The sequence below is a fragment of the Thamnophis elegans genome, chromosome 10 (assembly GCF_009769535.1).
Source record: "Thamnophis elegans isolate rThaEle1 chromosome 10, rThaEle1.pri, whole genome shotgun sequence".
In the NCBI taxonomy this organism is placed as follows: Eukaryota; Metazoa; Chordata; class Lepidosauria; order Squamata; family Colubridae; genus Thamnophis; species Thamnophis elegans.
This window is the reverse complement of record NC_045550.1, coordinates 6040181-6062706: the sequence shown is the minus strand read 5'-3', so window position 1 is coordinate 6062706 and position 22526 is coordinate 6040181. Positions and strand designations below refer to the sequence as shown.

Here is a 22526-nt window from a genome sequence, read left to right as displayed (position 1 = left end):
CGAACCCGGAAGTAAGTAACTTCCGGGAACGGCGAAGGGCCCACCCGCCTGCCCTCCTCACCCGGTTTTGACGAGTTCTGCGCTTCCACGCAAGCGCAGGACGCATACAGCGCCTGCGCGATCCCCCAGGAGCAGCTGGAGCATCACACAGACGCTAGTACGCATGCGTGCACTGCGCGTGTGCACGAGGACGCCGCCGGCCCCCTTCCAACCGAACCGGTTGGAACGGGGCGAGAAACCCACCCCTGAACTGGATGCACCCGAACAGGTTTAAAAAAAACAACACACCAACACAAAACCAAAACAGTGTTGTGCATCCAGCCACACTCGAAAGCCCTGTATGGCTTCTCGATTCTGATCACCAACAAGAAAGCAGGTTAAGGAACTCTTTATTACAAATGACTTTGGTACAACGGTAGAATGACAACCCCCCTCTGAGCCTTATTTATTAGAAGAGCAACTTGTTTGCTGTAGGGGGTTTTCTCCCCCACTTCCCCCCTTCCCTTCTGCACTCTTACTGAATGGCTATTTAATTGGGCATGACTAAGACAACTGTCATGGTTTGGAAGCAAAGGTTTAATAAGGCTCTTCTGATAAAGAGGGACAGCTGCAATGCAATCAGCAGGTCATTACCCACAATGTCATCCCAATTCAATGTCATTGTGGGTCTCCACTAAGTTCTACATCAAGATGTGTTTTTTTTCTCTCTCTCTTAAATGTAGGGAAAAAAAGGCAGAGAGAATCAGGCCTAAGCATGCAAAAACGGGTCTCGGAATAAGATGAGTTCCATGGGAGGGACTAGAGGAAAAACTCCCTTTTCTTACACACTATATTTAGGCACAGATGGGAAGGCAGAGACACACCCATTTTCACTGCCAGTACTCATTAACACAGTTATGGGATAAATGCGCACTTCAGTGCATGTGAGGAAGAAAAACCTTAAAAAAATCTAAATCCGTACTTCCCTCCCCCGGAGAAGCAAGCTACCAATGACTATTAACTGACCTAATTTATTCTAAGCACATCAACCACAGGGGTAGATGGTCAAATAGCAAGAGACTCCGAGCATACAATGAAAGAATAGGAGATCAACTCGAGGGGGGCTGGAAGTTGTTTCCTCCAGAGACCGGGTGTCTATCCCCGTGGCACGACAAAACCGCACTCCACTAAAGCGCACCCGATTAAACCGCGTCACTGACGTCATCAGCAGCGCGACAACAGCGACCGCGGAGAAAAAAGGGCGCTTTAAAAAGCGCTTTGAAAGCAAGCCGATTCAAGTTAAGGTAAGGGTTAGGTTTAGGGTTAGGTTAAGGGTTAGGGTTAGGTTTAGGGTTAGGTTAAGGGTTAGGTTAAGGGTTAGGTTTAGCGTTAGGTTAAGGGTTAGGTTTAGGGTTAGGTTTAGGGTTAGGTTAAGGGTTAGGTTTAGGGTTAAGTATAGGGGGGTTAGGTTTAGGTTTAAATTTTAGCTTTAGCGTTCACAGCGTGCTTTTTTAGTCGCGCTGTGATGACGTCAGCTACGCGGTTTCGTTGAGCGCGCTTTAGTCGAACGCGGTTTTGTGATGGAACCGTCTATCCCTCCTCCTTCCAAGTACAAGGAGCTTTGAAACCATCAGCAACAAACAGGCTTCTCACGAGACGGTCCCTCTTGTTTACTTTGTGCTAACAGGAAGCCTTGTTAGGAACAGCTGAATTCAGAGAACAGGGTTAGATCACGAACAGGGTGAGATCATGGGGAGAAAAACTGCATAGTCTTCCAAACACTTTCCTCCTGTGCTTTTTAAAGACTGATGAAAGAAATGTCCTCCTGGGTTCAGCTCCAAGTGGGGAAAAAGACACTGGAGACATGGAGGCTGCTTGGAAAGATGGTTTATTGATGGACAGGACCACATGGCTTGAGTCCTGAACAGAAAAGGTGATCACATGCTTCAATGTTGGTGGAGAAGAAGAGAAGGGCTGAGGGAGGGGCTTGCTAGGCTTTTTATACCCTGTTTGGTCCCACCTCTCTGTTTCCTGTTGCTGTGTAAGAAATGTATTCTGATTGGTTGTCAGACTCCCATAGGGCCATGCAGGGGCAACTCTCTGGGCTGTGTTTTGAATCCAGGTTTAGTTGAGTTCTCAGATGCCATGTGGTCAGTTGAGTAAAGGGCCAATATTATCATGCCTTTACTCCCATCCCCCCTGGGGCTGCAGTGGAGAAGTCTTTATTATGTAAAAGGGACTAGCTTGGCCTTCTTAATGGCCCATTAACAGTGGAGATGGGCAGGAAGCTACAGGCAACTATTCCGTCTTTTAAAACATGTTTCTTTCTTTTCATATCCAGAGAAATATTCTGCCTTTTCAATATTTCCTAGGAGATTTCATTTTTCTGGGAGAGGGCTGGATGATAACTTCCCACACACTTCCCCCCTGCTTTTTAAAGCATTTAAAATGCTTTAAAAAGCTTTTAAAAAAGCTTTCGATGATTGCGTGGCTCACTGTCATATAGGGAAGGAGCTGGCTGTTGGGAGCAGAAGAGCCGAGGTGGCTCAGTGGTTAAATGCAGCACTGCAGGCTACTTCAGCTGACTGCAGTTCTGCAGTTCGGCTGTTCAAATCTCACCGGCTCAGGGTTGACTCAGCCTTCCATCCTTCCGAGGTGGGTAAAATGAGGACCCGGATTGTTGTTGGGGGCGATATGCTGACTCTGTAAACCGCTTAGAGAGGGCTGAAAGCCCTATGAAGCGGTATATAAGTCTAACTGCTATTGCTATTGCCTGACCCAGGTTACACTAAGCCTTCCCTTTACACTCAAGGTTAAGCTTCTGCTCAAAGCATCCTCCTTAAATAATGGTGCAGGAGCACACCTGGGGGCAGAATCCATGTAGGAATCTCCTTGGAAGATTGGGTCGCTATGCGATCCATTTTGAACAAACCAAAGTCGCCCCCTCTCCCCCCCGCCCCTGGGAAAGCTCCAACATACCAAATCCGATCAAGCCAAGTGTTTCGCCTCTAATACGGGCTGCTCCGGAAGCCACTTCCCGTATCTGTTCTACACTTTGCACTCGGGTTCCTTCCCGCAGAGCTTGGTAGAGCCAAGTATTCCGCCTGTACAGATTGAGGACGTGGCAGAGGGTAGAATCGGCTGTTTCTTCAACTGCTGCAGAAGGTATGTTGCAAACAGCAATCCCTGGAGGAGAGGACAGAAACCCAAGTTTTAGTGAAGACAACTCTCAAAAAACCACCATTTGCTTCTAAACGAAGAACTGTTCTGTTTCCTGGAAAAGAAAACACTTTGCAACAATACTAAACCGGATTAAACATAACTTCTCTTGCTCAAAGACTCCTTGGCTACTTCTGTTAGTTAGCACACACATATTATCTTCAATATGAATGTGTGGTATCAAATTTTAATGCTTATAACTGCAGGATCAGAAACAAGGAAATGATCTTTTTCTGAAAGTACCACAAGGTGGGGAATTCTCACTTGCACATCTCTTTGTATTGTGGGCAACACATCTTACAAATCAACTACAGTCCTTGCCTGAAGACTAAGGTTGGCAGAAGAGATTTGTGACCCGACAAATGCGCGCACGACAAAAGCGCGCCGACAGAAGCGCGATTTAGGTTAAGGTAAGGGTTAGGTTTAGGGTTAGGTCAGAGGTGGGTTCCTACCAGTTTGCACCTATTCGATAGAACCGGTTCGTCAAATCTACCGAACCGGTTAGAAGAGGTTCCACCAGTGGACCTGGAAAGCAGGCCACACCTACAGAAGAGGTTCCAAAATTTTTTGAAACCCACCACTGCCACACACAGACACAAACACACACACACACACAGACAGACAGACTGACACAGAGAGAGAGAGAGAGAGAAAGAAAGGAAGAAATAAAAAAATAAAAAAATAAAAAAGAAAGAAAAAGAGTGAGAGATGAAAGAAAAAAAAGAAAAAAGGCCCTTTTGTCAGTGAACCGAAGAGATTGTGAATGCCACTTCTATGGACAGGCCTAAGAGAGACTTGCAACCAGTAGGCAGTAGCTCCATACTTTGGCCTCACTGTGTAATTTGTCAATTTATCTGTCTGAGTAGCAGTAGTGCAATTGACGCATATATATATGTATTTTCTCACTGCTCTTCCTCTGATCCCATTCAGTTTAAACAAATTATAATCAGAATCCCTTCCTGAGATCTGTGTAATGCTATGGAAAGTCTCCAGGCCTCATTTAGAAATACAGTTGGCTTCCAATCTGGACACCAGCTGCACTTAAAAGTATGTACGTGTGAAATCTCTTAGACCTTAATGCCATGCTCAATCATCCATGCTTTTTATTTTACCCTAACATTTCTGCCCAAGACTTATTTTCCCTCTTCGCCTTGTATATCTGCAAGAAGATGATTTGCCTTCATGGAATGCCCTGCTTTCAACAAGGTAACGCTAAGCTAAATGATCTAACGTAATAGGGTTAAGTAATAAGCAGCTTTGATAAAGCGTAGCCATGTTCACTCAGCATAGGACTGATTCTTTTGACGGCAGGATACCAGAGTAAGGAGAGGAGTTCAGCAAAATTAGCTTCTTCCCATTCTCCAGTCACTCCAGGATAGTAGCAGCACCATCTGCTTGCATGCTTTGAAAGCAAAACTCATCTTAACCTTATTCACAGATTTCTGTCTCTTAAAACAATCTTAGATAATGGGCATAGAAGAATTAATAAAGTGCCTTGCTTCAGTACATTTTTCATCTCATTTTTTTTCTTCCAATAGCATCAATACCACACATGTACCACTCAAACACTCATGCAAAGTTATAAGCAGATTATATTGAGGGAAAAAAATGGTTTGATGGAAGTCTATGAGGTTAGCTTCCTGGTAATGCTGAGATTTTAATCGAAGTTCCATCTTCTCAGATTCTGACATACTCACTTTAGTAACAAACAATTTTCTATATGATAAAACCTGGTGAATTAAGGCACTTTGTTCTTTCTGAGATAACTTATCCCCCCCTCCCCATATAATCTTGTTCATACTACATATGGGGAGTGTTGGAGGAAACTATGGAGAAGTGATTGTACCAATCTTGTTCATCCACTTGATTCATTGCACATGATTAACTTTTAGCATCTATTAATAGTAAGAACGAAGAGGAGGGACAACTCAGGCCTTGAATGTCGACAATACTCCCTTTGAGCCTTGAGGGTTTTTGTTTTGAAATTGTGAATTAGAACTGCATACTACCTAGAGAAATTACACTCCAACATACAGTGGGGCAAAAAAGTATTTAGTCAGCCACCAATTGTGCAAGTTCTCCCACTTAGAAAGATGAGAGAGGCCTGTAATTGACATCATCGGTAGACCTCAACTATGAGAGACCAAATGAGAAAACAAATCCAGACAATCACATTGTCTCATTTGGAAAGAATTTTTTTTTGCAAATTATGGTGGAAAATAAGTATTTGGTCAATATCAAAAGTTCATCTCAATACTTTGTTATATATCCCTTGTTGGCAATGACAGAGGTCAAACGTTTTCTGTAAGTCTTCACAAGGTTGGCACACACTGTTCCTGGTATGTTGGCCCATTCCTCCATGCAGATCTCCTCTAGAGCAGTGATGTTTTGGGGCTGTCGCTGGCCAACACGGACTTTCAACTCCCTCCAAAGGTTTTCTATGGGGTTGAGATCTGGAGACTGGCTAGGCCACTCCAGGACCTTGAAATGCTTCTTACGAAGCCACTCCTTCGTTGCCCGGGCGGTGTGTTTGGGATCATTGTCCTGCTGAAAGACCCAGCCACGTTTCATCTTCAATGCCCTTGCTGATGGAAGGAGGTTTGCTCTCCAAATCTCACGATATATAGCCCCATTCATTCTTTCCTGTACACGAATCAGTCTTCCTCTCCCTTTGCAGAGAAACAGCCCCAAAGCATGATGTTGCCACCCCCATGCTTCACAGTAGGTATGGTGTTCTTTGGATGCAACTCAACATTCTCTTTCCTCCAAACACAACGAGTTGTGTTTCTACCAAACAGTTCTACTTGGGTTTCATCTGACCATATGACATTCTCCCAATCCTCTTCTGGATCATCCAAATGCTCTCTAGCAAACTTCAGACAAGTACTGGCTTAAGCAGGGGGACACGTCTGGCACTGCAGGATCTGAATCCCTGGCGGCGTAGTGTGTTACTGATGGTAGCCTTGGTGACGTTGGTCCCAGCTCTCTGTAGGTCATTCAATAGGTTCCCCCGTGTGGTTCTGGGATTTTTGCTCACCGTTCTTGTGATCATTTTGACCCCACGGGGTGAGATCTTGCGTGGAGCCCCAGATCGAGGGAGATTATCAGTGGCCTTGTATGTCTTCCATTTTCTAATTATTGCTCCCACCGTTGATTTCTTCACACCAAGCTGCTTGCCTATTGCAGATTCAGTCTTCCCAGCCTGCTGCAGGTCTACAATTTTGTTTCTGGTGTCCTTCGACAGCTCTTTGGTCTTCACCATAGTGGAGTTTGGAGTGTGACTGTTTGGGGTTGTGGACAGGTGTCTTTTATACTGCTAACAAGTTCAAACAGGTGCCATTAATACAGGTAATGAGTGGAGGACAGAGGAGCCTCTTAAAGAAAAAGTTACAGGTCTGTGAGAGCCAGAAATCTTGCTTGTTTGTGGGTGACCAAATACTTATTTCTCACCATAATTTGCAAATAAATTCTTTCCAAATCAGACAATGTGATTGTCTGGATTTGTTTTCTCATTTTGTCTCTCATAGTTGAGGTCTACCTATGATGTCAATTACAGGCCTCTCTCATCTTTTTAAGTGGGAGAACTTGCACAATTGGTGGCTGACTAAATACTTTTTTGCCCCACTGTACCTACAGGGCACTAGTTTGGAAGAAGAGGGCCTACAAGATCCAAGAACTTTTGATATCAGCGGTAGCTTTTCTGTTTTTTAATGTTGCCGTGCTATAGGGTAAAGAGTTATGGATGTCTTTAAGGGATATAGAACTAAGGAAAATATGTTTGTATATATTAAGGCATTTAAAATTCCAACAGATTATTTGGACTTCTGAGGCAATAAAAGGAAATAGGAAATCTTCAAATGTCAATGATAAATTTACTTCTTTGAAAATTCCCTAAAATATTCTGACAACCGAGTGATGCTAGGAAAAAAAAACCCATGAGGAGTCATAGGTAAGTTGGAACATATTTATGTAAATGACACCCAAAGACTCTAATTTAGGAAACAGCTACAAAGGATATGTGATTCTTTAGTAAGATTTACAATGGAATACTTTGAATCAATTAATTTTTTTTTAATGACACCCTATCGACAGACATACACAGTTGGCAACCTATAAAGATCAATTTTATTTTATATGCTAATGTTATGGAACTCATTAGTGGTAAAACAGTTAACAGCCCTGCTTGCAAATAGCTCAGAACTATTTAGCAGCAAACTGAAATGGCCAATATGTTACAATTCTTTAATTTAGTTAAGGATAGCGTCATTAGTTGTTTATATTTGTCAGACAATGAGAGATTGCTGCAAAGGAATATGAAACCAAGGAAACAACTGCCTGTATGCCTCACCCTTAATAAATTACTTCTTTAAAATAATTTTCCAATATTGAGTTGAGCATAAGCCTTTATACAGGGAATAACCCCAGAAGATATGTTTGTAACGTTATTTGATATCTAATGAAAAATTAAGGCTTCATTATGCTGATGGTGCTTCGAAATTATTCCCCAATGACTTTCACATGGAAGCTACTTGGGGCATTCTCTTGATGAAGGCCACTGCATGTAATATGCAGCCTTTGGGCTCAGTAAGATCTAAGATAAATTGGTTTCCATTTCTATGCCGCCATGAACAGTCTTTCTGGCAGTTTATTATAATTTGGAGACCAACACAAACATGCTAACCCATGCAAAAAAACCTCGAGCCATCTTAGAGAATCATGGAAGTCGCACTTTGGGACAGAGAAGGCTGGAATCTGCAGAATAAGGAGCACTTTGAAAGGACTATCCTTGGAAACTGTATTATGGACGGAAGTCTTTAAATAAGATCCTCAAATCCCAGAGTCCTAGAAGAACGTTAAAGCAAGAGTAGGAATGCAATTAAAGCCGAGAAAAGTTACCCCAATAACTATATGTCCTGCCTTAGCTATGATAGCCAACTTGGTGACTTTGGGCCAGTCACTCTCTCTCAGTTCAACTCCCTTGATTGATTGATTAATAAATTTATAGGCCGCCCAATCCCGAAGGACTCCCTTCCCAGAGGGTTCACCGGCAAATGCGCGCTCGACAAAAGTGCGCCGACAAAACCGCTGTGAAAAAAACGCGAGTTCGAAATTGCGCCAACGAATGAGCGCAGAAGTGCGCCGACAACAGCGCGCCAACAGAAGCGCGCTCTAAACCTAACCCTAAATCTAACCTTAAGCCTAACCCTAACCGTAATCGCGCTTCTGTCAGCGCTCTTTTGTCGACATGCCTTTGTGGGCGCGCTGTTGACATCGCGGTTTTATCGCCGCGGTTTTGTTGGGCGCGCTGTTGTCGGGGGCGCATTTGTCGGGTCACGTTCCCAGAGTGATTGTGATGAGGAAAATAGGAGGGAAAACGTGTGTTGGATATACAGTGGAACCTCCGGTCATAACCGTAATCCGTTCCAGGACTTTGGCCGGCACCTGATTTGGTCGTGACTGGAAGCAAGACTGACTGTGCATGCGCGCACACAAAAAAAAAGGTGTGGAAGGGGAAATAACTGCAGCTGTGTTTGATTACCACCCGAGCATGTGTTCGTGAACAGAGTGAAATATTTAGTGGATTTTTTTGATTGGCACCTGATTTGGTCGTAATCAGAAATGTTTGTGACCCGAGGTTCTACTGTATTTGCCACCTTGAGTTATTGGTAAAAATAAAAAAGGTGGGATGCGCGCACGCACACACACACATACACACACACACTTCTCATGTCTGTAACCTTCAATTGGGTAAAGTGGTGAATCATAGAGCAAACTAGTTGAACCAAAGTACCTCAAATGGGCTAACCTATGGAATGTGTCCAAAATCCAGAATCCTGTTTCCTGTGAAATTAAAATTTGGCAAATTTTGTAAAACATTTCTGACATAAAATTACCATAAAACATGCAATACGCAAAATGCCAGAAACTATTACCCGCTGTCAACTCCTATACAGTTCAAAATGGGCTACTTTCAAGGCAGAAATACAGCTCAAAATATGTTCCTGGATTTTTAAGAACTTTTCAAGTACATTAGAAGCTCTGCCATTGCTGAAGGCATTGAGGAATCTGGTAAAAGAACACCACTGAAAGAATGAAACAAGGAGTGATGGACTCATTTTGTAGGTTAGCCCATTTGAGGTACCTTAGTTTATTTATTTATTTATTAGATTTATAGGCCGCCCAATCCCGGAGGACTCCGGACGGCTTACAAAGAAAGAAAAAAGAAAAGCAAAATAAAAGAATAGTTTTAAAAATTCTCAACACGCATACGTTCTGATCGGGGCTGGACCTTAACAATAAGGTCAACAGCCCCAGGCCTGCCGAAAGAGCCAGGTTTTAACAGCTTTTCTGAAGGCCATGAGAGTGGGTAAGGTCTGGACCTCTGGGGGTAGCTGATTCCACAGGGTCGGAGCAGCCAGAGAAGACTCTCCTCCGAGGGCTTGCCAGCCGACACTGTCCGGCTGACGACATCCTAAGGAGGCCCACCCTGTGGGATCTTATCGGCCGTTGGGAGGTGTGTGGCAGTAGGCGGTCTTGCAGATACGCTGGTCCTGATTAGTTCAACTAATTGCCCTATAATTCACCATTTCATTCAGTTAAAGGTTACAGACATGAGAATTTCTATATGTGTGTTATCCAAATTTAAGAATATAGGGCACTTATAATTTTTAATATAATAGGCAATAGAACATACAATTTATAAAACTAATATAAAATAACTACTATGGTAATATATTCTGGAAGAAACATAGGATCCATTTAAGCAGCTTTAATAGGAATAGCAGCTGGATCCAAAGACATAGAGCTGCATCCTCTACATGGTCAAACAGTTGGCATGTATTATTAAGTAATATTTTAGTATTTTATGGATGAATTGCAAAAATCCATGAATGTAGCTACTAGTCCATGTGTCTGGAATAGACGTGAACAGATGCAAAAAAATTGTTTCAGGCTATTCTTTGAGGTTAATCTCAATAAAGTAATTTATAAAGCAGAGTTAAAGTTAGCTTCTTTCCTCTAATCACAGTTGAAATTAAATACAGTATACAAAACTTGCTAAGATGCTGTTAATCAACAATAGAACAAAATTATCCTTCACATATTGTTTTGAAGAAAGAGGGTTAAACATATATACCCACAAACTAACCCAGGATTAGTTTCTACATTTAGCTGATCAATCTGATGCCTACTAGATGTGCCAAAATAACTCTCTGGGAATTTTCTAGGAACTGCAACAGCAGCTTATTTGGACAATGATCTGTTAGATAAAGCTAGTTTAACATTATTTAAGCCAAATCTTCATTTCTTCTCCTACCATTTCATAAACTTTTCTTGACGCACTAGTATTGAATTAAATGTCTACAGAGGTTTTGTGACTATGGAGATACAGAAGCACAGAATAGTACAATCTGTTTCTATCTTCCTAACTATTGAATATGATTCATTTGTACAACAGGCGACATTACCTTCCCCCCACAATGCTTCTGAAAGTATAGTATTCTTGCAGAAAACTGTACGGCAATATCTATTCTAGGTGAGTGTTATTTCCACATCAGGATTCCATAGGTTCATTTAACTTATAATATATATCTTACCTCTACCAGAGACCCCATGTTTACTATGAATAAATCAACCAAATTACATGAAGATATTTCATCATGCATCAGAATTGTATATAAGCCACTCCAATGAAAAACAAGTCTATATACACTAATTCAAGAACCGTGGTGGTGCAGTGGTTAGAATGTAGTATTGCAAGCTAAGTCTGCCGGCTGCCAGGAATCCAATTCTCACTGGTTCTCAAGGTTGACTCAACTTTCCGTCCTTCCGAGGTTGGTAAAATGAGGGTTCAAATTGTTGGGAGCAATATATTGACTCTGTAAAGCGCTTACAGAGGGCTGTAAGCATTGTGAAGCGGTATATAAGTCTAAGTGCTAGTGCCTACAATCCTGAGACAATTAAATAATTTACTTTGCATTTAAGAACAAGCAACATTTTAGAAAGAGGATCCGCAGGAGTGGCATTTAAACGTACCAAGTTCCCCTGCAGCCTTGATGTCAATGTTGTCATAACCGCTACCTATCCGAACAATGACTCGTAAAGCCTTGAACTTCTCTAGGTCCTCCCGGGTGAGAGTGATAGTGTGATACATCATTGCTCCAACAGCTTCATTTAAAACCTACAAGACAAACACAGAAATCATAGAAATTAGTATAGCAGATGAATCTATTCTGGAATAGAAGCTGAAGTCCAATGTTGAATCATATTCAAATATCTATCAAGGCACATGGTTCAAAGAGAGAGAAATGCTCAAAAACTCCAGGACAACAGCAGTAATTCTAAAACTTTTCAGCAAATATTTTCATGTCAGATTCTTCATTCTGAAGTGTTTATCTTAATTTCAGACTGTGAATGAAAGCCTGGATAAAAAGATCACGAGTAAAACAGTAATAATAAACAACTGAATCATGATACAGTCCCAAGTAAACTTATATTAATACATGCATTTATATAAAACTCAAATAATTTTGGAACTTATGTAGCAGAGGTGGGTTCCTACCAGTTCGCACCTATTCGGTAGAACCGGTTCGTCAAATCTACCGGACCGGTTAGAAGAGGTTCCACCAGTGGACCCAGAAAGCAGGCCACACCTACAGAAGAGGTTCCAAAAATTTTTGAAACTCACCACTGCTAAAGGGTTAGGGGTGGAAGGATCTTGTAACTTGAGAGCTTTAAGACTTGCATGCTTCAATTCCAGAGTTTCTGAATAGCTACTTGGACCGACCTAAGTACTAATTCATAATTTCATATCCAGTCACATGGGCGGCAAGCCACTCCCATCCGGTCACATGGGTGGCAAGCCACTCCCACAAAGGAGGCCACACCCACAAAGTAGTTTCAAACAATTTTTGAAACCCACCACTGTTATGTAGGTTATGATTAATCTTTATCACTTTTCTCAGGATAAACATTCCTAATCTGGCATCTACAAAGATCAAAATAGCACTGAATATCTGTCCTGAAGAAAGTAAGGCTTCCTGCCCTAGGTGAATTTATATATACAAATATATATATTTGTAAAAAAAAAAAGATTAAAAACTGGGAACAGGTTGTTTTAAAGCAAAATACTATCCTGTAACATTATCTTTATTTCCAAAAATACTGTAAACTCACTTAGATGGGTGGTTGCAAACCCATGGTTTGTTTGGAAAATACTTACCTGCCTGGATAAAATACAAGCAGAAGTAGTAGGGAGTATGCTACAGGTGTGAGTTAAGGCAGAATTCTGGTGATCAGTACTTTCTAATTAATTATATCCCCAATAGCAATCATTTTGTCAAAGAACAATCCTCTGGAGCAGCCATTTTACAAAAGAAAGTAGACCATGTTTGCAGAATTCCAAATAGGTGGGTCTCTCTTGATATACTAATACTTCATTTTCTCCACAACACTAATTTAAAAACCTAGGGAATAATCACTCAAGGGTTACATAACTGAAGGAGAAAGGAAGTCGTCTCCAACCCTTTCTCTTTTCTGTCGAACTTTTCTAATTGCGTTAGTGTGTCCTTCCAAGGGCTAGAAAAAGAATTGACACATGTCTCTTGAAGAATGATCAATAAAGTTAAAAGGAGATAATTTTATGAAACATTTTTTTCTGCAAGAAGGAGAAAATTGTTAAATAAATATGGCCCGTCCCAAACACGTTGCTTACCCCTTTCTTTAGCTCACAAATTGCATTAGTTTTCTGTAAATTAAATGGAAATATGGGGAAGAACAAAAGCAAAACAAAAAACCCCCATCTCCTTGAATATTTTCTCACTGGTTAATTGGAATTCTGCAAGTTTTGCAGTCTTATGACTTTGCGTAAGGCTTTTATTTAGTACAGTAATGACCAGCTCCATGTGTTTAATGTGAAGAAATGTGTTCAATCTGAAGAAACACCCCCTTTCCTCCTCTTCTTCCTACTCCTCTATATGCAGCATGATTGCAGTGATTCTTACAGTTTTCATAAACTTTAACCACCTCTGTAATGTACCACACTGGTAAAAGCCCTTTGTTTATGCTTTATTCCAGGGGTCAGCATATTGTGGCTCTGGAGCCGCATGTGGCTCTTTCCTCCCTCTGCTGCGGCTCCGTCACCGGTTGGCACCACAATTTTGCAATGAGCTTTCCAGCGGGGGAAAGCACATCAGGAGAAGACTCCATGGCAAGGGGAGGGTTTTCCAGTTGCCTCCACAATTGAGAGGGCTTTCGGTTATGACAGGTAGAGGAAAAAGTACGCCACGCTAGGAAGAGACTCTATGGTGGGGGAACTGAACTTCTGGTCGGCTCCAGAATTGAACAGGGAGCTTCCGGTTAGGACCTTTGTGGCTCCCAGTGTTTTCTGTGGGAAAGGGGTCCAAATGGCTCTTTGAATGTTTAAGTTTGCCGACCCCTGCTTTATTCAATAGAGATGACCAAATAAGTTTGGAGATCACTTACTTATGTAGTTCTGTCTTCCTTGATTTATGAAATCAGTCAACCTAACTTACTCCACAAAAAAGGCCTTTCTCCCAATATTAAAGAGCAGATAGTAAAAACATTCATGTCTATTAACCCTCTAACCTTTCTATTCATTGGTGTCCTATTTATTAATATGTACTGGGTTTTTACTTTTGAATTCATTTTACTATTTTCCAAAGAAAAATTATCTCTAAACACCATTCATTTTGACAAAGGGAAAAAAAATGAGCCTGAGATGTAAATTAATTTTTTTATAAAACTTTTTTTTTTGCATGCAAGAATGTTAAGTTACTACAATTTAATTCTCAAAGTTAGATAAAAATATAAGAGAAAAAGTGAAATGATTTGTTCCATACCACTGGATATGGATCCATGGGCTCAATAAGTTTTATACTCTAGCAGACTAATTTTATCAGCCAAAGAGTCTTTAAAGCTAAAATTACAATCGCTCTTGTGACCCCATATGTTGTGTAAATAGCAATAGCAATCAGACTTATATACCGCTTCATAGGGCTTTCAGCGCTCTCTAAGCAGTTTACAGAGTCAGCATATCGCCCCCACAGTCTGGGTCCTCATTTCACCCACCTCGGAAGGATGGAAGGCTGAGTCAACCTTGAGCCGGTGAGATTTGAACCGCTGAACTACAGATAACAGTCAGCTGAAGTGGCCTGCAGTACTGCACCCTAACCACTGCGCCCCCTCGGCTCTTCTAAATACAGCTTGGAAGAATGTTTTGAATAAGCAATAGCCAAGGATGAGACGCTTTGATAATAGCTTTGCATTAGAGTTGATCAGTTATTTACTACAGATGATTTTAAATAAGTGTAGCAAGTTATAATTCTTTAGGACTCTGTCCTGAGGGCAGGATGATCTATGAATGATGGTAATCCTTAAAATGATTTTGTCTGCCATCTATATTCAGGCAATTCTTATCTGGCTGCTTCCTATCCCCTTTATATCCCTTTCTGGAAGACCTGGATTAAAATCTTCCGATCACACCAAATAATCAGTTTCCATACAGCGTTCTTTCAGCCTGCTCAGCTTTGCTCAAAGATAAGCACCGACAAAGACAAATTTATCTTGTATTTTCAAGATCCAAATTCTCAGCGATTTAGAATTCTTGTCAGCGTAGAATAAAAAAAAAAAAGAATGATTTTTACAAGGTTAGAAAACTTAGGCTACAGTACATGCATGGTAAATGAATAATGATGCCCTAGATCTGAATACTTCTCAGGATCAATCTATATGTTACATTCAATTATGTAACATGGGGATTCTTTCCTCTCCTTTACTTTAAATCCATTTTAGTGACTATGTTTTGACTAGGACCACCACAAACAGTGAAGCAACTTCCCACTAAATTGTTTTCTTCTTAATGTTTTCCTTTGTTTTTCTAAAAAGGGAGAAAGAGAGAGTGGCATACTAAATGGTTCCACCACAAAATCGCGGAGGACAAAATCGCGCTCGACGAAAGCCCGCATTTGACGTCATCACAGCGCGACGAAAACATCGCGCTGTGATCGAAAAATGTAAAAATAAAGCTAAAACCTTACCCTAACCCCCCCAAACCTAATCCTAAACCTAACTCTAAACCTAACCGTTAACGTAACGCTAAACCTAACGCTAACCCTTAACCTAATGCTAAACCTAACGCTAACGCTCTAAACCTAACCCTAACCCTTAACCTAACCCTAACCCTAACCCTAAACCTTACCTTTATGTGAATCGGCTTGCTTTAATTTTAATTTTATTTCAATTTTTAATTTTTTTTGTCACACTGTGATGACATCACATGCGCGCTTTCGTCGAGTGCGATTTTGTCCTCCGTGCTTTTGACGGGTCACGTACTAAATAATATAATTAGTACCTCAACTATTGGCATTCTATTAAAGTAGTTTCCAAATTTTGCCCAGACATCAATAGCAATAGCAATAGCAGTTAGACTTATATACCGCTTCACAGGACTTTCAGCCCTCTCTAAGCGGTTTACAGAGTCAGCATATTGCCCCCAACAACAATCCGGGTTCTCATTTTACCCACCTCGGAAGGATGGAAGGCTGAGTCAATCCTGAGCCGGTGAGATTTGAACAGCCGAACTGCAGAACTGCAGTAGCCTGCAGTGCTGCATTTAACCACTGCGCCACCTCGGCTCCTTACATCAAAACCACTTATTTCCGTATAAAGCTCATAATAAACCTTACCTTTTCAATAACATAAGAAGTTCACTTTTAAGGCTAAATCTCTAAATAATACAGATTTTTAAATCGAGTATTTACACAACTGAAAAAAAAATCACAACCTGAGGAATTTAAGTAGCATTTAAAAACTTTAGTTATATATGCAACTAAAAGTCTTCCTATTTCTAAACAATAGGAAACAGCCCTATTTCCAAACAATGTAACTTCTGCTTCCTTCCAAAACTTACACAAAAAAATATTAAAATGTATTCAATAATATAGCACAATTGATGTTGTCAAATTCTTTTTCTGTGCCTGGAGACGGAGGGTATGGATGGGGAAAACGCACTGAAATCCATCTGAGCAAGGTTGAGCACCTTTCAGCTTTTGGCTCCAGGGATCAGGTAATTAAAAAACAACAACATTTAACCCTTGATGGGGTTTATAGTCCTTCAGACAAAGTGGATGTGGGGTTTGAACTCCTGCTCAAAAAGGCAAGATATAGCTCTGGATAGGGTGCCTTGGATTGTCTTCATCTCTGTGTGCCAATTGTGCCCATTCTTAGATTCGGAGGTCTGTTCACTCTCACCCATGTCTTGTTTACTTCCTGATTAGATTACTGCAATGTTCTCTACATAGTACTACCCTTGAAGAATACTTGGTAGCTTCAACTGGCCCAAAACACAGCAGCTGAATGAATTTTCAGCATGCTATAGGGGCAATTCAAAATGCTGGTTATTGGCTTTAAAGCCTGTATGGCCCAGGGTTAGGTTGAATTGAACTGAATTGATTATATTTCTATGCCGCCCTATTCCCAGAAGGGACTCAGGGCGGCTCACAAACCAAGTCGGGGGGGGGGGGGGGAGGGGATACAAATAGAAAAAAAAAAGACATGGACAAAACAATACCACAATTTAAAAACAATCAACAGCCACACCATTCGAGCGGGGACAAGAACTCATCAGCCCCAGGCCTGTCGGAACAGCCAGGTTTTAAGGGCTTTGCGGAAAGCCTGGAGGGTGGTGAGGGTCCGAATCTCCACGGGGAGCTCGTTCCAGAGGTTACTTGCAAAACTGCCTATCTCTGAGTGTTTTCACCTCTGTCTCTGGATCCAAAAGGATGGGCATGCTCCACATCCCCTCTATTAAAAAGGCCATCTTGCACGACTACGGAGACTTGCCTCTCTATTATGACGCCTGGTCTACAAAACAGCCTCCCTTTGTTGGTTTAAGACCTGGGAATTAGGGTCAGAATGTTGAAAGAAGCCAACAGGTCCGTCAGTTCTGTGAGTGTGTTATCTTGTCGTCTTGGTTTTTCTTTTGTACTGGATTATTTTTAACTGGGTTATTTGTTGTGACTCAGCAGATGTCTGCTGAGAGTCTTTTCGGGATACAAGATTCATTATGCAGCTGGGGATGGTTAGAGGCAAGTTTGGAGATAAAAGGACGGAGACTGCCACGCCCTAGTCGCTGGAGTCAACGTTCCTTCGTGCGTGCCTTGGTTTGTACAACATTGTTTGATTATCAGTCGTGGTTTATGTAAGATTCACTTGGATAAGTGCTCTGTCTGTCTGTAACCCTGATTCATAGAGACTTTGGGAAGAAGTGTTTTGCTTTCGTTTTCTTCAAATTGAGTTGCTGTAAGAAAGATTTGTTTTCATTACGTTATCTGGTCAAAGACTTGTATTTATGTTATTTTTTGGGCTCGAAGCCAGTTTGAATTGTGAACTGATAAAGAAAAGTTCCTTTTAAGTTTGTCCTTGCTGTTTGTTCTCAAGCCGTGAAGGGGGGGGGGGACAGAACAGTTATTTATTTATATGATTGTGAACTGATCATAGTTATGTATTTAGGACTATTTCTCATCATGTACATGTATATATCCAAACTAGGCTGTGTTGTTTCTCTGATACATAACTCTGATCAGATAATATATGTAGGTATATACATAATTTTGTATTTATGTATATAAATGTAAATAATTTATGTATTTATTCATGTTTATGTAGTGTATATTGGAGGTGGTGACCTTTTTAGAGTTGTATGCAATAAAATTTCATTTTAATGTATGTCGATTAGTGTACATTCAAACTGACAATAAAGTTATTGTTCTGTTCTATTCTATTCATAAACTCTGATCAGCTATGGTAAAATTTAGATATTCCACAAAGACTTCTAATATTCCCTAAGGCTATTCTCCAAGCAAAAAATCAAGACTTCCTCAGAAATTCCGTGACCCGTCAAAACCGGGCTTGACTAAGCCGCGCCCGATTAAACCACGTCGCTGATGTCATCAACAGGGCGACAACAGCCAGCGCGGAGAAAGAAGGGCGCTTTAAATAGCGCTTTGAAAGCAAGCCGATTCAACTTAAGGTAAGGGTTAGGTTTAGGGTTAGCTTTAGGGTTAGGTTTAGGGTTAGGTTAAGGGTTAGGATTAGGTTTAGGGTTAGGTTAAGGGTTAGGTTTAGGGTTAGGTTTAGGTTAAGGGTTAGGGTTAGGTTTAGGTGGGTTAGGTTTAAGTTTAGGGGTTAAATGTTAGGTTTAGGGTTTACAGTGTGCTTCTGTCTCTGCGTTGTTGTCGCCCTGTTGATGACGTCAGCTACGCGGTTTAGTCGGACGCGGTTTAGTTGAGCGCGGTTTTGTGGTGGAACCAGAAATTCAGTGGGAAAAACAGCAGCAGTAACTTCATTGCAAGAAGTGAAAAGTGAGTCCAAAAAATCTTAGATACATCCCTACCCTGAGTAATTTTTCTACTCTTAATCTCCATTTCATAATTAGCTAGAAAAAGGCTACCAGGGAAATGTTATATATAAACATCTTAACTTATTCTCTGGAATTTACTTGCTTATATTAGCATTTCTTAACTTACAATATTTCTACTTTTCACATTTCAAGGTGATTCAAGGTTTCATCTCAATTATTCTTGCCAATCAATGTGATAAGATTTTAGCCAAGCTGACAATATTTCTAGAAAGCACTTAACTTATTGTCTAGATGAAATCCAAGTATACTTTATCTAATTTAATAGTTTCTTTTTGCTTTCATTTACTGATTTACATCAGGTAAGAAAATCAATCAAAATAACAAAACTTGTACTTTGTGAACACATGCTATTTAGTTCCAATATTGTTCTCCGATGCTGTGAATTTAAGGAACACTGTACCTGCATCAGGCAAATTGGTTGCATTAATCTCTTTCTGATCCCCTATCTATTTATAAAAGCTGTCTAGTCAGATCAATTGTTAAAATCAGATTATTTATTGTGGCTTCATCAGCAGCACATTTAATTATCAAATCCATACATAGTCTATCAAAGATTTTTTTCTGCATGCAGGAATCCAAATTCCAGATATCTGCCACAGATTATCAAGAGAATTATGTCAGTATAAACAGAAGGATGCAGAGAAACCATACAATTAAGTCAAGAATGCATGGTCATCAATTTACTATACAATGCCAATTCAATTCATCATTTCATCATGAAAGATTAGCAACAGCTCTCCATAAGCTTGATATGCACTGAGAAAAGAGCTGTTGGCTCAATCTTTTTGTAACAGCACACAAAGTGGAATGTGGAATTGCAATAAGTTTCAAAATAAAATGAAGTCAGCAGTGAATCTTAATTTTACACTACAATGTTCTTTCGCCTACTCTATTAGTTTCTGTATTTGCAACTTATGTGTACAATTATTACAAGAATTTGTTAATTCAGCAGTGGAAACCTGTAGGAGTTTTTGAGATTATTCAACTACAACTTGCAGAAACCCTCAATCAATCCAAGTACATCAATCAATGATTATATACCTGGTGGATATGATTTTGATGATATGAATTTACACAAAAATGATTGGGAACCACAGGTAAAAATATAAATTATCCTGAAATTTTCCGGGGGAAAAAGTTGAATTGTTGCTAAATACAGGACACTCTTCTTTTTGCGTTAATTTGCAAAGCACATTTCTTGTACAAGGTTCATCTTGTATGCCAATTGTGCCCATTCTTATGGGCAAGATAGGTCACTCAGGCCTTGGTCACCTCTTGACTGGGATACTGTAACGTGCTCTATATGGGTGCTCTTGAAAATAACTCAGAAGCTAAATGTCAGCGTTCCAAGTATCATGCAGAATTAAATCACAGTCCAAGGCAAAACGATCCTTTTTGTTCCAATTTAATAAGACAGACATCTTAGGCACATCTGTGTTAACCCCAATATTGGAAATGACATCAGAATTCCACCCAGTTAAAAGTTCATGATCTGGTCCCCCCCCCCCAACAATCCATCACATGGTCCAATCTTCTTCCACGCTGGCGTCTCCGCCCAGCTGCTTCCGGTCAGGTGTGAAAGTGCGGAGACAAAGGATGACCTTGGCTTCTAGTAAAGAATGAAAAACAATACATTCCACAATCCTACTCCTTCTATTCCCCCCTCCCATCGACTGTACTAATGAAACAGCATAATGAAATAAGAGAAAGTGTGGCAGGCCAAAACTCTAAAAGGAATATAAATGCAGGCCTGACACTATAACTGATCCAGGATGAAGCAGTGAGAGCCATAATGGTCATGTTATGTTTGCGCAGTGTCCCTGATGCTTTGAAGCTACAATGATCACCAGAGGGCTTTTAGGTACAGCTCAAGGTGTTGGTTATCAGCTCTAAAGCCCTGAATGGCATACACTCTGCTTATTTGAGAAACTGGTGAGGTAAACAAGTGTGGGCATGTTAATTAAGCAGTGCCATCTTGTGGAACCTCAAAAGCATTTCCTTTTTGGTAATTACCAGATTATCAAATGTTTACCAGATTACTCATTCCTTAGGATCGCAGTAGAGTCCTTTGACTGCCCCCCGTTTGATGTTATGGGGTTATGTCTGTCATTTATTTGTTGTTGTTAATGTACTTTTAGCCACCTAGGATCACAGAAGTCAGGTGCTTTGAAATGGAAATGATAATAAATACCTTTTCATGTATTTCCTGAGTAGATTGAGCATCACAGAATGCAACGGTAGCCAAGTCCTTCAAAATAGGCATCTCCACTGTACAATCCCTTCCATCTAGCAAAGCCACCAATGGACGAGGATGCAAAGGCCCATTCATTATTTGTGGACGTATACCTGGAATTAAATGAACATAAATGTTAAAGCAACACTAGTGGACTCATGTAAACAGAAACCTTCATCTGAAACTGTACTAGAATGCCTTGGTTTTCTAATGCTAAAATGATGCTGCTTAATGCACGAATTTACAGATTATCTAATGATTTAATTAGAATTAGAATTTGTAGTTTACAGCATACAGAGAAAAAGCCCCAATGTGATACATAAAGCTTGCCCCTGGAAAATTATGTACAGATCTGTACTTTTAATATGGTTATAAGGACCTTCGAGACCGCCTGCTGCCACATACCTCCCAGCAGCCAGTAAGATCCCACAGATTGGGCCTCCTTCAGATGCCGTCAGCCAAACAGTGTCAGCTGGCGGGCCCTCGGAGGAGAGCCTTCTCTGTGGCTGCTCCGACTCTTTGGAATCAGCTACCCCCAGAGATCCAGACCATACCCACTCTCATGGCCTTCAGGAAAGCTGTAAAAACTTGGCTGTTCCGGTAGGCCTGGGGCTGTTGACCTCATTGTTGAGGTCCAGCCCCGACTAGAATGAATATAATGAGGGTGTTTGTTGTTTTTAAAATTGTTTTTAAATTATCGTTATGTGTTTTTTTTCTTTCTTATATTTTTGTAAGCCGCCCAGAGTCCTTTGGGATTGGGCGGCATATAAATATATTTAATAAATAAATAATAAATAAATTTTAGCTAGATTCCCATTTGGAACATCTGGGTTAGCTTCAACAAAGATGGCACAAGTGCTCCCCAGCTCATTCATAGGAGCCCCAGATCTACCTCTCTGCATGCAGAGGAATAATCCATGCTAAGGGACGCTAAGTTTTGTCTTGGAAGATGTTTCCATCAAGTAATTAATCTTAGTCACTAGTACTAGATGGAGCCAGAATCATTGTAAGCAATAAATAAATATATAGACCATCAAGTAGTTGTCTCACTTGTTCCAAGTTTACTTTGGGTAGAATCAACTTTCCCTGAAGTCAACTTGTTCAATGGAAAGACTCACAATTTTAGAAAAGGCCAGAGATATCACTTCTATTTGGGAAATATAGGAAAGTCAATATTAGATGCTAGTCAACACTAGAAAGTTTGCTCTTACATTAGAACTCACCATAATCTCTTCAGGAACCTTGTAAATATTTTTATAGCATACACAGCCTAGGAGGATGAGTCCCTTTGAACTGCGAGATGGGTGGCAAATGAATTTGATGGTGACGATAATAATAATACTAGAACTCATCCTAAATTGTGTATGCTATAAAGATATACAAACTCTCTTGTCAGCCTAATTTTAAGATTCTCCCATTGTTACCAAGATGTGTTGCAATCTATTTTGTTGTTGTTGTTGTTGTTGTTGTTGTTGTTGTTAGTTCAGATATACATTTGTTCTAGCTGCCCTTGACTTTGAGATGGGTGGTCGATAAATTACATAAATAAATAATAAAGATAGCAAATATTTGTGTAGAGGTCTGTTCCCTTTAGAAAAGAAAAATGAAAAAGCTACTGATGTCATTTGATGGCCACAAGGCATTGTGACTAATTTC

General features: G+C 40.6%; 1 protein-coding gene across 6 annotated transcripts in view; it reads right to left on the bottom strand.

Annotated features, from left to right (window-relative positions):
- The window catches only part of CTBP2 (C-terminal binding protein 2), a 270925-nt gene that overhangs the window by 16644 nt on the left and 231755 nt on the right, over positions 1–22526 (bottom strand). For all 6 annotated transcript variants that reach the window (XM_032225573.1, XM_032225572.1, XM_032225574.1 and 3 more), the window contains 3 exons: positions 20829–20983; positions 11233–11377; positions 2959–3165 (listed from right to left, as the gene is read on the bottom strand). In XM_032225573.1, coding sequence (XP_032081464.1) covers positions 2959–3165; positions 11233–11377; positions 20829–20983 — 507 coding nt within the window. The remainder of the gene's footprint in view (positions 1–2958; positions 3166–11232; positions 11378–20828; positions 20984–22526) is intronic.